General features: G+C 41.0%; 1 protein-coding gene across 1 annotated transcript in view; it reads left to right on the top strand.

Annotated features, from left to right (window-relative positions):
• CPVL (carboxypeptidase vitellogenic like) overlaps positions 1-16,337 on the top strand; it is a 132,803-nt gene that overhangs the window by 98,344 nt on the left and 18,122 nt on the right. The window contains exon 12 of the mRNA XM_041727880.1: positions 4,893-5,075. Within this exon, the coding sequence (XP_041583814.1) occupies positions 4,893-5,075 (183 nt within the window). The remainder of the gene's footprint in view (positions 1-4,892; positions 5,076-16,337) is intronic.

Here is a 16,337-nt window from a genome sequence, read left to right as displayed (position 1 = left end):
ATGCTGTGATTGACAGCCTCCACTAGGGCTGGATCCATTGCAGGTGCACAAGTCCTGTTATCAAAGGAAGGGAGAGTGGATGTAGGCAGCCAAAGCAATAGATGATCAGCATACAGCCTTATAGAAAACTTTTAGAGAGTACGATAGACTTTACCCAGTAAGTGTCAATACTTTTCCTGGGATGCCAGGTCCTGTGCAAGGCTGCAGGCAGGAAAGTGCTAGGAGAGCCCTGTTCTCAGGAAGCTGATGCTCTGCCTCAACTGCTTAATCAGTGGCACTCCCTACAAGAGAAGTGAGGCATCTGTTACCAGCTGAATAACGGCCTTGTACACATCCTTGTGCTTAGAGCCAAAGTGAGAAATGACTGAGAGCTGTCATCAGAGTTGGACTAACAGACCAAGGTTGTTTCTGAACCGGAGGTGTGAACTGTGTCTCACACTCAACCAGCTCTCCGTTCCCAGAGGCTTCCAGTAGCACTAAACATTTAGCTGTGGGGAGTCAGTAAATGCTTGTTGGTTTGAAGGAATTTCGCTCTTTTCTTAAGGAGTTCTAGGTAGGAGTTTGGAAGTCTGGGATCTCGGACATATCCTGGCACCTCTTGTGTCACAGTTTCCTTAACAGTTAAGTAGAGGCAGACGTTGTAATTCCTGCCGTCTCGACCTCATGAAGCGTATGAGAATAAAGCCATATGTACAAGAAAGCACTTCGGAAGGCAAATAGCAAAAATGCTTTTCTCATCTCTGCCTTTGGACCAAACAAACAAACAAACAAACAAAAGATGCTTGTAATCCAATCTTTCTTATAAATGCTTGAATTCTGGGATGGATTTTTAAGGTCATCAACAAACAAACTAGTTAGGCTGTTTATCTTGTCATGAAAATTGAGCACTGGTAATATTTGAGTTTATTCCTCAGTAAAGACCACCTTTTGCCAGCCAAGATTCCCAACCTCTTAGTGTTATTGTCTTATTATCGTTTCATTATAAAAACATCCTAATTATATTTAACCCCCCAACACACACAAACAACCCTAGCAAATAGTCAACTCAAAACAAATCACCCATATTTTAGTTATCTTAACTGTTAGTGTTTTGATGTATTCTTTTCCCAAGTTGGAAGCACCTTTATTGAAAATGTTGTAACTAGGGCAGCCCGGGTGGCTCAGCGGTTTAGCGCTGCCTTCAACCCAGGGCGTGATCCTGGGGACCTGGGATTGACTCCCATGTCGGGCTCCCTGCATAGAGCCTGCTTCTCCCTCTGCCTGAGTCTCTGCTTCTCTCTCTCTCTCTCTCTCTCTCTCTCTCTCTCTCTCTGTGTTTCTCATGAATAAATAAATAAAATCTTTAAAAAAAAATGTTGTAACTATAGAGTACAAGCAGTGGAATCCTGGTCTTCACTGCTTTTTAATAAGAAGTTATTTTTCCATGTTTTGCAAAACCTTCCATTTCACCAAGCTAACTGATCAGATCTCTAAATAGTAAAAGAAAAGAAAATTCTCCTTTACTCTTTAATTAAAGCTTCACAGCTGTCCAGGAAAGAAAGTGAGGACACTGGGTGTTTCGGGGGGTGGCCTGGTGTTGTCACTGCAAACCAACTCCATCTGGCCAGTCTGTCCCTTGTGCCTTGTGTTTTAGTCTCTGCTCAGAAGAGAAGGGTAGCTAAAAGCTGCATTCATGTCGGTCTCCATCTCTCTGTCTTTAGATCTTGTTGCCTAAAATACTAGCAAGCCTCAGGGAAAGATTTGCCCCAGACTGTCACAGGGTTAGCCTGAGAGCCCTGCCTCCTGGGAAACTCCTCAGGCCAAAGCTGACCAGGGCAGCTGGTCACCCCACCAGGAAGAAATGGAGCAAATGTATCCAGATCCTTCATAATTGGCCAGCTCATCAGGGCTTAGGCTTTGTCCCGGAACTCCTCTGACTACCAGGACAGAGGTAGCTGAGTAGCATGTGCCCTTAGGCATCAGGACCACCCACTCCTACGCTCCACCCACCTGGCTTCTTGGCTCACTGTCCCTGGATCCTGAGATCTCTCTCCCACTCACCCAGCCCTAAAGGCTACTGAGATATTCCTGTCAGGGCTGATGAGAGTAAATGTGACATTTAGATAAAAATAAAAGCTCTGGAATTCTTATATTTAATGCTGGCAGCCTTAAATGCCAGCTTTGAAATCACTTCACTTGATCATTAATCTGATCTTTTCTTTTCCTTTTTTTTTTTTTGCATTTGACTTATATGCCCTTTAGAAGTTAAAAATGTTTTCCTTGCTTTAAGAAGATTTCCATTTGCCCCCCAAAGTAGGCCTTCTCCACATCACATGCACAAAATTATGCAGTTCGGCCCTCCACTGTCTTGTTCCAGAGAGTTAGTGCTCTTGTTTGTGATGAGTCTTGAATAACAAGGGGCACAGCTCAGGGATGGATTTCATTTCAATTCAGTCCAACAAACGCGTATTCTAATGCTGTACAAATAAGCCTGTTTTGGCTGTAACCTGTGGATTTGCATCTCTGAAAGACAAAAAAAAAATTCAAATTAATTTCAAAATATACTGATGATAGGAAGATAGCTCCAAGAGACACACAGAAAGATGCAAGCTTCATTTAGTGGCCACGGAGTGGAAAACAGCCTGATGCACTTGTGTATTTGGTAGTTAATCAACATCTTTTCATGGAATTCTAGAAGAGGAATTACTTTGTAGATGATTATCTTCGTTAATCAGGCCTTCCTAGAATGGTGGAGTATTTAAGCCGTGTTCACTGGTACAGATCATGTGTAATTGTTTCCATACTGTTGGCAAAACAGCTGTAGGAGTTTTGCATGGGCCATACGTACCCAAGGTCTTTGAGGCAATTTCTTTGTATAAACAATGCAAATTTTCATTGCTATAGTTGAGTTAAGTTTTTTAAAGAGGCTTTAAATCTATGAAGAGCTTTTCCTTTGAGTTTTTGCTTAAGGAGAGCGGAGGTGGTGATGGTGACCCGGTAACATAAAAGACCCGGTGCTCCGGCCGCAGAGGCCCAGGACTCTTTCATCTTAGGCTGAATCCTGGCCCACTGCTGCTCGAGGATTTGGAGTGTGTAAAAGTCCGGGGCTATTTAATTATGGGCAAGCCTTTTAAGAAGCCTACACCAGGAAGACAGAGATGGAAACATATGCAGTAACACATTTTATATCCAATTTGAGGATTCAACCAAAGGTCTTCACTTGAGCAAAACCAGAACTTCCAAGTAGATCAAAGGTAGCATTGGAGTTGAGAGAAAATTCTTTGCCAGGGATTGAGAGACAAAATACCTTCTGAGAATTAATACCGTGTTAGTTTAGTTGCATAAAAATAACCTAAAAAGAGTGGAAAACAAAGGAGAAAATTACTCAGATTTTGTACCACCTTAATTAACCACTGTATTCATTTTTTAAAAGTTGCATTCCATATCTGTAAATATGTACGCCTATTTTATATATTCATAGTTGTGATGTATATTTGACTTTCAGCTTTCATACTTAACAGTATGTGATAAGTATTTTCCACATTGCAACATGGTTCAATGAAATATTTTAAATGGTTTTTCACTATTCCATAGAATTTCTGTATCCTAGTTTATTTAACCCAGTCACTAATTATGGAACTTTTAGACTGTGTTCCAGTTTTTCATTATAAGACTCAATGAATATATATATATATTATGAATATGATTCTATATGTATGTATGAATGTGGCTATAAATATGGCTTTATATATATATGTATATATATATTTTTTATTTCTTTGACTTATTTTCATAGATTTTTTTCTATGAAAAACCTGGGGTTACTGGGACAGAGTCTCAGCATTTTCAAATCCTTTTGTTGAAAATGGATCACTGTTTTCCTGAAGAGTAGTGCCATTTCACACTTCATCAACACTAGGTATTATCTGAATTCTTTTCAAGCCAGTTGAATATTGTTTTTGGAGAAAAGACAGGAATTGTTTCAGAGTTGTTTCTGCTATAAGATCTACCAACTTAGCAAAAAAAAATATGTATATATAATATTCTAGGAAGAAAAGGCATTCCTCATTGTTGACAAGTGGCTATCATGTCTAAGAAAAGGAGGCCATAGAAGTGGCATGGCAAACATAGTTGCCTCCAACAAGTCACAAATCTGAGGCACCTGCTTCTATCCATCTGCCTCAAAAAATTATGGTCGCCACTGTAAAATCAGTGTCAGAGGGAGAGAGCGTGCATTAGCAGCTCCTGAGAGAATGCCCAGCTCACCAGCCTGAAAGCCAAGTTAATGAAATGCTGTCTTCGTGCAAATCCAATGGTGTAGTGTTCCTCAGTTCCACGGAAATGTAACCACAGTCCTCTTCTTGTACACAGCTGTACATCTAAGTGATATCACTGGATAACACAGCACAAATGCTTTTGTAAGTGGGAGAAGGCTTTGTGCAGATTCCTGTGAAGGTTCGAACTTTTGGAAGAATAGCAATGGCTGGGGCAGCCCCAGTGGCTCAGCGGTTTAGTGCCGCCTTCAGCCCAGGGCCTGATCCTGGAGACCTGGGATCGAGTCCCACGTCAGGTTCCCTGTGTGGAGCTTGCTTCTCCCTCTGCCTGTGTCTCTGCCTCTCTCTCTCTCTCTCTCTCTCTCTCTGTCTCTCATGAATACATAAATAAAATCTTAAAAAAAAAAAAAAAAGAATTGCAATGGCTGAGCCAAGGCTGGCATTTATTTCAGGTTGTTGGTGTGTGTGGCCAACTGGAAGACAATGACCCCACCCTCCTACTGGGCTGGCCTCTCTGAGCACACTATCAGAAAACCTCACATGACCTTGCCTCTCGTGCACATGCTATCTATACCTAGATGGGTATGCTGGCTTTACCTGTTGAGTCCCGCGTTTGCCCACAACTCGATTTCATTTCAGGTTCTGATCTACAATGGCCAACTAGACATCATTGTGGCAGCTTCCCTGACAGAGCGCTCTCTGATGGCCATGAAGTGGAAAGGGTCCCAGAAATACAAGCAGGCGGAAAGAAAAGTCTGGAAGATCTTTAAATCGGATTCCGAAGTGGCTGGTTACGTGCGGCAAGTGGGTCAGTTCTGTCAGGTACGGAGATACTTTGGGACCTGTAGGTTGTGGGGAAGGGGATGGTGGGGTCGAAACTAAAGCCTGCATCCCAGTAAGGCCTGGCTCGCCCCACGCAGAGTCACACAGCAGCCCAGGCGTGTCTTCCGTAGCCCTCCTTTCCACAGAGCAGTGTCTGAATTCCTTAACGTACATGGTGCGTAACGCAAAACAAGATGAAAGGTGAGATATTGTTCAAGAGACAAGACGACAATCAAAAAGATAATACTCAGCCCAAAAAGGCAAATCATTAATGAGAGAATTTGTCCGTTGGGGAACAGAAGGGAGCTTGAACACATGATGTAAGTTAGCTTCAATGTAATCTCTTCTGGCAAATCTGTGCTCTTATTTGGGTCCCACACACGAAGCCCCAGGACCGAATCTGTCCATCTGATGCCCCTCGTGTGACCTTCACTTTAGGAGTCAGACCTTGCTCTGGCCAAGCCTGTCCACTGTGCCTCCCAGTTTATAGGCTTCAGCTCCACAAGGGTCGGCAGGGCTTCACTGGTGACTACATGAGGATTCCACCGTTTACCTCCAGAAAGTTTTTGGAGAGATTAAGAATACTTTTGCTTAGTCAAGAGGAGAAATTTAAATCTTCTGGACCTGATTTTTTTCCTGCAATTTTTTATTTGAGGCAACATTGAAACCTCCGTTCTGTATTAGGTATTTGGAATTACAGCTTTCCAAACGCTCGAGCTTTTCATTAGGCAAATCCATGCTCCAAATAAAAATTAATTTCAGAAGCATACAACCTTAAAAGTACTTTGCTTTGGGAAAGTAAATGAGAGCTCACAAAAATATTCATAAGGGTCGCTGAGTTATGAGATGCATTACTCATTTCTGTTAGAAGGAATGATAGATCGAGCAGGAAGTATGGGTAAGTCTAACGTATAAAGCTCCCCTTCTGTTCCCCCTCCCCACCCATCATTCTCACCATTTAATAACATGTACGAAATTTAAAAATCGTGCAACGTTAACTACCTTGGACCAAGGAAACAGTTGAGAGATGTATTTCTGGGATCAAGTAAAGGGAAACTCTATGTTGGAAAACTTATAACGTTAGAGTTTCTAAATGGAGATAAACTATACCAAAGAATTAAAAACTGGTGCCACAGCAAACTAAATGAGTCAGAGCAGAAACAGTTCTGGCAAGATGCGTGTGAGGTCTGTAAGTGAGGCTGACGAAGGACGGAGAGGGGAGTGTCTGTTGACCTGCAGAGAGATCTGGAGAGAAGGCGATGAGCGTGCTTGTCTGCCCTGTGTGCTTCCGTAAACTGGAGCCCAAGCAGTCTTGGGTTGGGTATTGACTTGGGAATCACAATAATTGGTTAACTCTGAAGATTGATTCCCAAACACTGGACAAGTGGAGGCTCTCCATTTGCAGAAGATATTCTGGATTTCATTTTTGGTATTTATTTGTCTGTTTTTAAGTAACACAAGTAATACAAGAATTCAGATATTTTTAATTTGATTTTTATTTGATTTTTTTTAGGATTTTATTTATTTACTCATGAAAGAGACAAAGAGAGACACAGAGACATAAGCAGAGGAGAAAAGCAGACTCCTTGCAGGGAGCCTGATGTGGGACTCAATCCCCGGACCCTGAGTTCATGACATGAGCCAAAGACAGACACTCAACCACTGAGCCACCCAGGTGCCCCAAGCTATACACTTTTTAATGTTTAATGATTATACTCAAGGGTAAAATATAAGGGTAATATAAAATATATATCTGGACTTATTTAATTAGAATTACATAATTTAGAATATTACCACTTTCCAGATAAATGCAAGAACCTTAGATCTTCCTTATCAAGTCTCCTGGTTTTTGTGTTATCATTAAAAACAAAAAATTCCACATACAGTTTGAACACCACAGAACATTACTTGCATCATGTTACACAGCCAGTGTCACTGTGACTTACCCATAAATTGATCCATTCAGTCCCCCTTAAGCCTCTTTCCCATTTCCATGCTTATGACTGGAATTATTTTTCTTCGCTTAAAAAAAATCCCTTTATTTTTTACTTTAGTAAAGTTGTGCTGGCAACAGTTTCTGTTTTTGTTTGTCTGAAATGTCTTTGTGTTGCCTTTAGTTGAGAACTCCATTTTTCATGGAATTGAAGTTTAGCTAGGCAGTTATGGTCTTTCAGCACATAAAAGATATTCTGTTGTTCACTAACTTGCATCACTTCAGAGGTGAGCTGTCCTTTTTACTGCTGTTCCTTTGAAGGTGATTTTTTCCCCCACCTGACTACTGTTAAGATTTTCTCAATTTTTGGTTTTCAGAAGATTTGACTATGTGTACATAGCAGTGATTTTAAATACATATGTATACTATTCTTGGGTTTCTTAAGCTTTTTCTTTTAAGTATTTTATTTATTTATTCATGAGAGACACACAGAGAGAGGCAGAGACACAGGCAGAGGGAGAAGCAGGCTCCTCGCGAGGAACCCGATGTGGGACTGAGTCCCAGGACCCCAAGATCACGACCTGAGCCAAAGGCAGACACTCAACCATTGAGCCACCAGGTGTTCTCTTAAGCTTTTTGAAACTAAGACTTGATGTCTTTTGTCATATTTGGAAAATTCTCAATCATTATCCCTTCAAAAACTACTTGTGCTCTGTTCTCTCTTTCCTCTCAATCTAGGACCTAATTATGCAAATGTTAGACTTTTTCATTTCATCCCATATAGCTTTATTTCTGTTCTTTCTTCTTTCCATTCTTCAGCCTGATATTTTCTTTTTTCTCTTTTAGTTTTCTCTTCTCCCCTACTACTATTCCAAATATGTTGTTTAGCCCATTTATTTTTTAACTGCAGTAATTATTTTTTGTCATTCTGGAATTTCAGTCTTTTTTCTTTTTTATAGATCTCAACTTTTAGATAATTATCTATTCCTCATCATGCTGTTTCTCAAACATATTAATCACATTTACTTTGATATCCATTGCTGATAACTCTTAGATTTGTATTACCCTTTAGCCTGATTCTATTGTGTTTTTTTTGTTTTGTTTTTTTTTTATGATAACTTGATCCTTTTCTCTGGTATGCCTCAAGTTTTCAATGGAATGTCAGACATTATGCTGGTAAAACTGTAGAGATAATTTGAGCTTTTGGCTGATGATACTTTCTTTTAAAGAGATTTTACTTTGCTTTGTCAAGCAGTTAAATAGGGGTCAAGCACTTGGATCAAGTCTGGAATTGATTATATTTAAATCTGTATTTTAGCTGGTCTATTTCCATGGTCCTAAATTGACATTTGTAGTGTTAACTAGGGCCTCTACTCTTAGGCAGGCCATGAACACCAATTTTTGCCTCCCCGCAGCTCTGTTCAGGTTTCCAGCTTTTTCACTATCACGTTAATAAAGATTTTGTAGCCTCTTGGTCCCTGAATCAACTATTGCTTTGATGGGGAAAGAACCACAGAATATCAGAGTCATCTTGTTGCCCTCTCCTTCGCTTTGTAACCATAGCTCCTTGTGCTAAGCAGAATAGTGGTTCCCCAAAGAAGCCCTTCTCCTAATCTCTGGAACCTGTGAATATGTTATGTTTTACAGAAGAAAGAATTAAAACTACACATGGAAATAAGGTTGCTTATCCTCTGACCCAGAGATGGGGAAATTTTTCTGGATTATTCAGTGTCATTACAAAGGTCCTTATAAGTGAATGAGGGGGGAGGCACCTGGCTGGCTTAGTCGGGAGAGCATGCAACTCTTTATCTTGGGGTCATGAGCTTGAGCCCCACATCAGGGGTAGAGCTTACTTAAAAGGAAATGAGTAGATGTGGGAGGCTGATGAGTCAGACATTTGAAGATGCTACACTGCTGGCCTTGAAAATAGCAAAAGCAGCCATGAGCCAAGGAATGCAGGTAGCCTCTAGAAGCTAAAAAAGGCAAGGCAGCAGATTATCCTCTAAAACCTTCAGAAGAAACTCTACCAACATCTTGATTTTAGTCCAGTAAGACCATTTCAGACTTCTAACCTCCAAAATTATAGGATAAGAAATGTATATTGTTATAAAGGCACTGAATATGTGGTGATTTGTTACAGCGACAATAGGAAACTAATCCATTCTTCATGTCCTGGCTATCTTCATAGGTCACCCTGACTTTCAAATGGGCATGTTCTGTATTTTTGTCCAGCTTTCCTGGTTTTATTTTTCATTGTTTGTTTGTTTGTTTTTTAGCAGGGAGATTGAGAGCAACAAGTTTCTTTGCCAAGACAGGAAGTGGCACTTGTTGCTCTGTTCTTTTAAGATGATACCATACATATTTTCAAAGTTACAGTATAGATTCTTCATTTATCTTTAAGTAATATTCTATTGATTCCATTAATAGATGTAATTAATTTTCTTAACAATTCTCTTCCTGTTGACCATTTAAGGTTGTTTTCTTTTGTGGAAAGAAAATGTTAGCTGATATATTATTATTAATTTCTAACAAATAGGTGTTTGTGGACCTATTTGTGGAAAGAAAATGTTAGCTGATATATTATTATTAATTTCTAACAAATAGGTGTTTCAATAGTTCTGATCTATGTCAACTCTTTAAAGAGACCTGTCAAAAACCACTCTAAATTTTGTGTGCAAAATAACAAAAGAGAGGATGGAAGAGAAAGTATGCCAATAAAAGACAGGAGTTATAAGGGTGGGCTCATCTATCAATATTTATGTTCAGTAATGATAAAATAGCTTTGCTTCTTGAGCAAACGTGCCAGACATGATTGGTATTTCATGGCTATCATCAGAACATCCTTGCAAATCATACAATATCATTTCTATTTTACATATGAGGAAAGACTGAAGAAGGTAAACAGTCCTGTATCATCCAATGATAGGATGGGGATTCGAACTTTATTCATTCTGCTTCCATAGCAGTTTTATCAATGTCTCTCATATTACCTCTGATACTTAATTGCCAGTAATATAGGGACTGTTAGCTAAATAGAAGGGAAACACTCAGGGTAAAACTCCTTTAGGTAATTTTTTCATGTGTTTGAAAGATACTTGTTAAGCTTTCTTTGGTGCAATATAAAAGAGATACTTATAAATACTCATGAAGTTCTGAGTTACCTTCAGTAATATATTAGAGCACAGTGCTCTAAAACATAGGGATGATAATAATACCTACTTGCTGGGGACTAAACTATGTCTCTCCTAATTTATGTGATGAAGACATCACCTATGATGTGACTATATTTGCAAAGATGACGTATAAGGAAGTAGTTTAAGTTAAATAGGTCATAAGGGCAGGGGTTAGTGTCCTTATAAGAGACACCAGAGAGCTCACTTGCTCTCCCTCTCTCTGCCATGGAAAGATACAACAAGAAGTCAGTTGTCTACAAACCAGAATAGAGCTCACACCAGAAACCAAATTGGCCGGCACTTTGTCTCAGTTCCAGAAATGTAAGAAATAAATGTCTGTTGTTTAGGAACAACAGTGTATGGTATCCTTATAGGATTATTGAGGGAATTCAACAAGTCAGTTAGCATAGAGCAATATCTCATCATGGTAAACGTTATCTCTAATCATGTATAGTAAATTATCCCAAATAATATATAAAAGTATACATAATAAAAGGAAAATTATAAATAATAAATAGTAATTAAAGGAAAATCATAAATAGTGAAATTATAAATAGTAAAAATTATAAATAGCAAAAGTCAAGATCAGGGAAAATGTTTGAAAATCAACCCTTAGGAAAAGTTTAAATATTAATATTTAGGGACACCTGGGTAACTCAGTGGTTGAGGGTCTGTCTACCTTCAGTTCAGGGTGTGATCCTGGGGTCCTGGGATTGAGTTCTGCATTCAGCTTCCCAAAGGGAGCCTGCTTCTCCCTCTGCCTATGTCTCTGCCTCTCTCTGTGTGTCTCTCATGAATAAATAAATAAAATATTTTTAAATAAATAAATATTAATATTTAGGCTATTAAGGGCAACATGAATGTTGAGCTGCTAGGGAGCAATGGACATGTCACTTGTCCCCCTGTCTGCTACACTGCTTTGTGATGATAGTCCCACCAAGGCACTCTCAGCATATCCTCCAGATTCCTGATGGCTGTTTCTGCTACCTGTTACCTATATCCCCCAGAACAGCCTTGTGAGACGCTCCAGCGCCTGGCACTGCACATGTGTCCTGCTTGGCTCAGTGCATAAAATATCTAGTTCAGAGGCCAGGCTGTGGCTGCAGGGCGGCATGTGCTACAGAGGTGGGCAAAGGGATTGGCCGCCACTCAGAAATTGTGACAAATATCACACTAAGCCCACTGACTCTTGTGAATGCAAAACACATTGAGAGATGAAATGGCCCTCCTCTGGCTGCCAAAAAAACGGTAACAAAAGAAGCAAGGCCCACATGTGTTTGTGATAGGGAGTGTTTTACCGCACGGCAAGGGATCTGAATTTTATGGAGGTGATTTTTAAATGTTGGCAGAGCTCCTGCCCGCTTAATGCCTCCGCGTAGGGTTGAGGGTGGTGTGTGGAGATGAGGGGGAATTAAGGAGAGAAAAGAGCCCCGGTGTTAACAAAGGCATTCTCTGTGAGCCTTGGATTGAGAATCCTGTCCAAACATCAAGCGTCTGATAATGAAAAAAACGGGCCTTAGCCATGGACTTACTTTTCAGCCTTAGACACACAAAACAGAAGCATGTGAATGTGTCTGCCAAAAGAGAAACCTCACTCTTTGCCAAACTCTACAGCTCTTAATTTAAAAATCAAAACCAAAGTGGACTTGTCTCCAGATTGTTACCTAAAGTGTCCACTTGAAAGAATGACAGCTGTCCCTGGGGAGCAGCAGGGTAAGGAACAGGGAGCCACTTCCCCACATGTTCCCATCAGGCGATGCCTTGGGAAACCCGGAGACAGCCCCAGCCAGCCCGTGGAGGGCAGGTGAAGAAGGAGGGCTGCGTGCGGCCTCTTGCTGGTTCTGGCCTAGAAGACAATGTGCCCTTGGCATCTCTGCCTTTCTAAGATTCAGACACTGCCTTATTACAGCATCTGGGGCAGTGGCCTCTTCTCAGCTTGTTCATCTCTAAAGTGCAAGGTTTGGACTGAGTTATCTGTAAGATATCTAAGAAAGATCTGAAATATCTATATTTCATTAATGCTCAGAAGGGCTCAGTTAGCAAGCAATATAGAATAGAATAGTGGCCTGTGTGTGTGTGTGTGTGTGTGTGCATTGACTTAATAGTGGTAGATCAAAGAGCTAATCCTCTTCCTCCTTGGCTGGTGAAAACCCAGACCAACACTGTCAGGGCTACCCTGCTGTTCCTTTTACGGTCTTTCTCTTCCCTTATCCAAAAGTCACAGTTACTGTTCATGATCTGTTTTGATGTTGCCACTACTTTTGAAACAGGATATTTTGTTTTTACACCATTGAATTGCTATTTCAACCCCAAGGAAGTTTTGACTCTACATTTAGAAATAAAAAATTTTAGTCAGAATAACACTGATGAATTCCTTTAAGAACATCTTTCTAAAATAAACTTTACGAAGCTAAATTTTCTGAAGAAGGCATGGAAACCATTTCAAATTTTTCCATCTTTATTTCACTGGAAATATTTTATTGAGACTAATTATTTTCCACATTGAAAGAAAAGTTTGAGTCGCTGGTCAGTTTTCATTCTTATCAAATGTTACTGGGCGTAGTTTCTGCTAACATGAGTTTTGCAGAATTTCCAACAAGTCTATTTTTCCTGATTGCAGTTTGAGTCATTGTTATTTTTATTTTATGTTTTCATTATCAATATCAATTCGGGTTATTTAATAATTACAGGATGGATTATCTCAGCTAGGTAGTATTTTACAGCTGGAACAAATTTTAGATCTCATTTTTCAGGTGGTAAAAGTGAAACGCAGAGGTTAAGTGACTGTCCCGAAGTCTCTTACTCATTTCATGACTGAGCTGAGAGTCCTGAGATTCCAGGACTCCTGGCTTCTGGCCCAGTGGTTTTCTGCTTCACTAGGGTGCACACCTCCAGAATGATGCATTGGCAGCTGCATGCTAGTATAGTGAAGACTGGAGCCTGCATACATGTCTGCCATAATTCATGCAGGCCTGAGAAATCTTGTATTTCACATCTAGCTTTAGCTGTGAAGTCACATATGTGCACCCGCTTCCTATAGACAGAGTATCAGGGTTTTTAAAAGGTATATTAGTGCTTAGTGGATGGTAAGGCCAGGTTCATCCTAAGTTAAGAAGTTATGGTTTTATCTCGAACTTCTGATATTAATAAAAGAACAGATGCTGAAGGTAGTTAAAATGAACAGAGGCAACATGATAGGCAGAGCCTCATAGTGGGAGCCTGAAGAGCAGAGCACCAGCAGTGTGCACAGCCTGTGAGTTTCCAAACTGGAGCCCAGAGAACAAGAGCCAGGGGAGAGACTATGAAGGGTCATGGGCCCTCGATGGTAGTCAAGAGGTGAGTGCTCCATTGTTGAAGCGGTGGGAGGCAGGCCATTCAAGGGTTTATTTTTTCCCTTTTTTTTATTGTAAAATACATAAAACATAAAATTTATCATCTTAACCATTTCTTAAATTTAATTAAATAATTATTTTTAAAAGTAAGCTCCATGTCCAACATAGAGTTAAAACTCAAGATCAAGAGTGGAATGTTCTACTGACTAAGCCAGCCAGGCACCCCTAATCTTAACCATTTTGAAGTGTGTCATCCAGTGGTATTAAATACATTCATAATATTGGGGTGCCATCACCACCATTCATCTTCATGGCTCTTTTCATCTCCTAAACTGAACCTGTATCCATTGAACACTTGCTTCCCACTCCCCTCCCCCACCCCAGTCCCTAGCAACTGCCATTCTGCTCATTCTACTTTCTATCTCTATGAACTTGACTGCTCTACGTATCTTGTATAAATGGAAGCATACAGTGCTTGTCACCATGGAGGGTGTTTATGCACATTTTCAAAACTGGTCTTTGAGAAGTTTAAAATGGCAGCAATGGGATGAATTCAGGGTGGAGAGAGGTCAGGAAAGGGGATCCTGAGAAATAAGGAGTCCTGTTGGGAGCTTTACTGGAAGGAGGTTCTCCACCTCCTTTCTAAGTCCACCTTCATGATGCTTGATTCTGAGCTCCCAGAATAGAAGTGACGGGAATAAGCTTTGGATTGTCCAAGCTGTGAGGACTGATTACTGTTTGAGAAATGTTTTTTCCAGTGTATCCACACTAACTTAAAAGCTAAATATCCACAGGGAGACCCTGGCATACTGGCATCATACAGTACTCTCCTCCGGCAGTAAGCACCTCCAGCCCCCTAAAGCACAAGCCCTAAGCCATGATTGCACCTTGACCCTGACTGGGCTTTGGCTTGTGGGGCCCCTCAGGCTGGTGGTCTGCCACACTCTCCTCAAGGGTTTCTCCCTGAGTACCCAACAGGAATGAGACCTTCTGCTAAAGGTTATGTACAGAGAAACCAGAGGCAAGGAGCCCCCCACCCTCAAAGATTGACTACTTTGAAGAGTTGTGACGAATGGAAGACAGTCTGGTATCAGGAGAGGAGCCTAGATTCTGGAGCTAGACACACCTGGTGTGAATTTCAGTTTTGCCACTCACTGGCTGTGGGCTGTTCATGGTTCTATAAACTCTGAGCAAGAAGGGTGTCCGGAAGGCCCATGCTGATGACAGCTATACCCATTCTTCAGCATATGTCAGCCCTCAGGCCTACCACGCACTATTTATCCACAATGTTATGGAATACTAATAGCTCCACTATAAATTATGCGATTATACTTACTAATTTGTAAATGAGGAAACAGAAGGTTTACCTGAGATACTTGCTTCAGGCTTCAAATAGTAGTTGTATCCAAGACTCAACAACCCAAATCTCGATCTTTCCTCCACACCATCATGCTTCTAAGTACCTGTGAGGGCAGTGGGGTGGAAAGGAATGGAATACTCTAGTTGGCCAGAGTGGACTACGTGTCTGCCCATGGGGGTGTGTATGTGGTGGTGGTAACAGAGGTGGGGGTGGAGTGGTGGTGGCGGCCAGTATATTCGGCAGCACATCCAGTCCACACAGAAAAGTCTGTCTCCTAAAGGAAAGCAGAGTGCTTACAAGAGGGAGGAGGACAGGGAAAGTATGGTGTGCAGATAGAAAGCAGGAACAACCCCAGCTACCTAACTGTGCTTTTCTAAAACTAACGTTCACTTTGTTTTGTTTCTCTGACTATGCACAACTATAAAATAGAGAAAAAAATAACCTCAGTCTTTTGAGTACAAAGGAAGATCAGGCTGGGATTTGAACATTTCCACGGATAATCCACAGAGGGAATGAGAGAGAGCTGGCCACCTGCCTCTCTTGGACTTCTGCTGACATTTTTTTTAAATTTAAACAGTGTAGTGAGCATTCTGCACTATTTCTGAAGGAACTAATGGTTCCAGAAAGGTCTTCCTCAAGTCCTTGGTTGCATTGACAAAATCAGAGTAAGCAAAGAGCAACAAATGTGATTTTTGCATTCGACTAGTTGAGAAGGGGTGAGATGAAGCTAAAACAATATTTAATGCAAGAAAGTAACTGTTAAACAGATTTGAGATGATGATTACCAAATGCAGTTAATTCCCTGGAAAAATGTTTTGGCTTTGTTACAGAGATTATTACACAGAGCCTTCACCTCTCTCCCAGCTCTGTTACTTCCTACAAAGAATGATTTCCAATTCATAGCTTCTTTGTCTCTGTTACCTAGATCTGGGGAAGGTTCTCTGTTCATGCATGGGAATCACACTGTGAGCAGAAAGCCAGAACATAGTGGTCAAATCATCATCATCATCAGCAGCAGCAGCAGCAGCAGCAGCATGACTTGCTATCATCAGAGAGCTCCATGATAGTTGCAGGCTGAGTTCTCCAGAAGCAGGCATTCAGGCCAAGTTTGGGGTGCAAGATATTTATTAGGGATCAACACCAGTGAAGGGAGTGGGGAAGAAGCAGAATTGATGGAAGAGGGAATCAGGAATCAAACTATGGTCTATGCCTGAGAAAGCTTGGCTAACCTGGCAGGGAGCTCTGGAGAGAGTCTTCTTTCATCAGTGTGCCACATTGGGCCTTTAAACCCCCACCTCACTCATTCACCAAATGTGGGCTGCCCCAGGAAGGGCATCATCTTGGGAAAGGCTACTCTCTGCAGCTGAGGCAGCCCCTAGAGCTGCTGACAGCTGGAGGCTGGGCTGCTTGCCCATCCTTGATGGAGGGATCTGATAGTGCATCTCTGTCTACCATCAAGGCCAC

This window comes from Vulpes lagopus, chromosome 13 (assembly GCF_018345385.1).
Source record: "Vulpes lagopus strain Blue_001 chromosome 13, ASM1834538v1, whole genome shotgun sequence".
Lineage (NCBI taxonomy): Eukaryota > Metazoa > Chordata > Mammalia > Carnivora > Canidae > Vulpes > Vulpes lagopus.
Note: the sequence above shows the minus strand (reverse complement) of the source record. Positions and strands in the feature narration are given on the sequence as shown.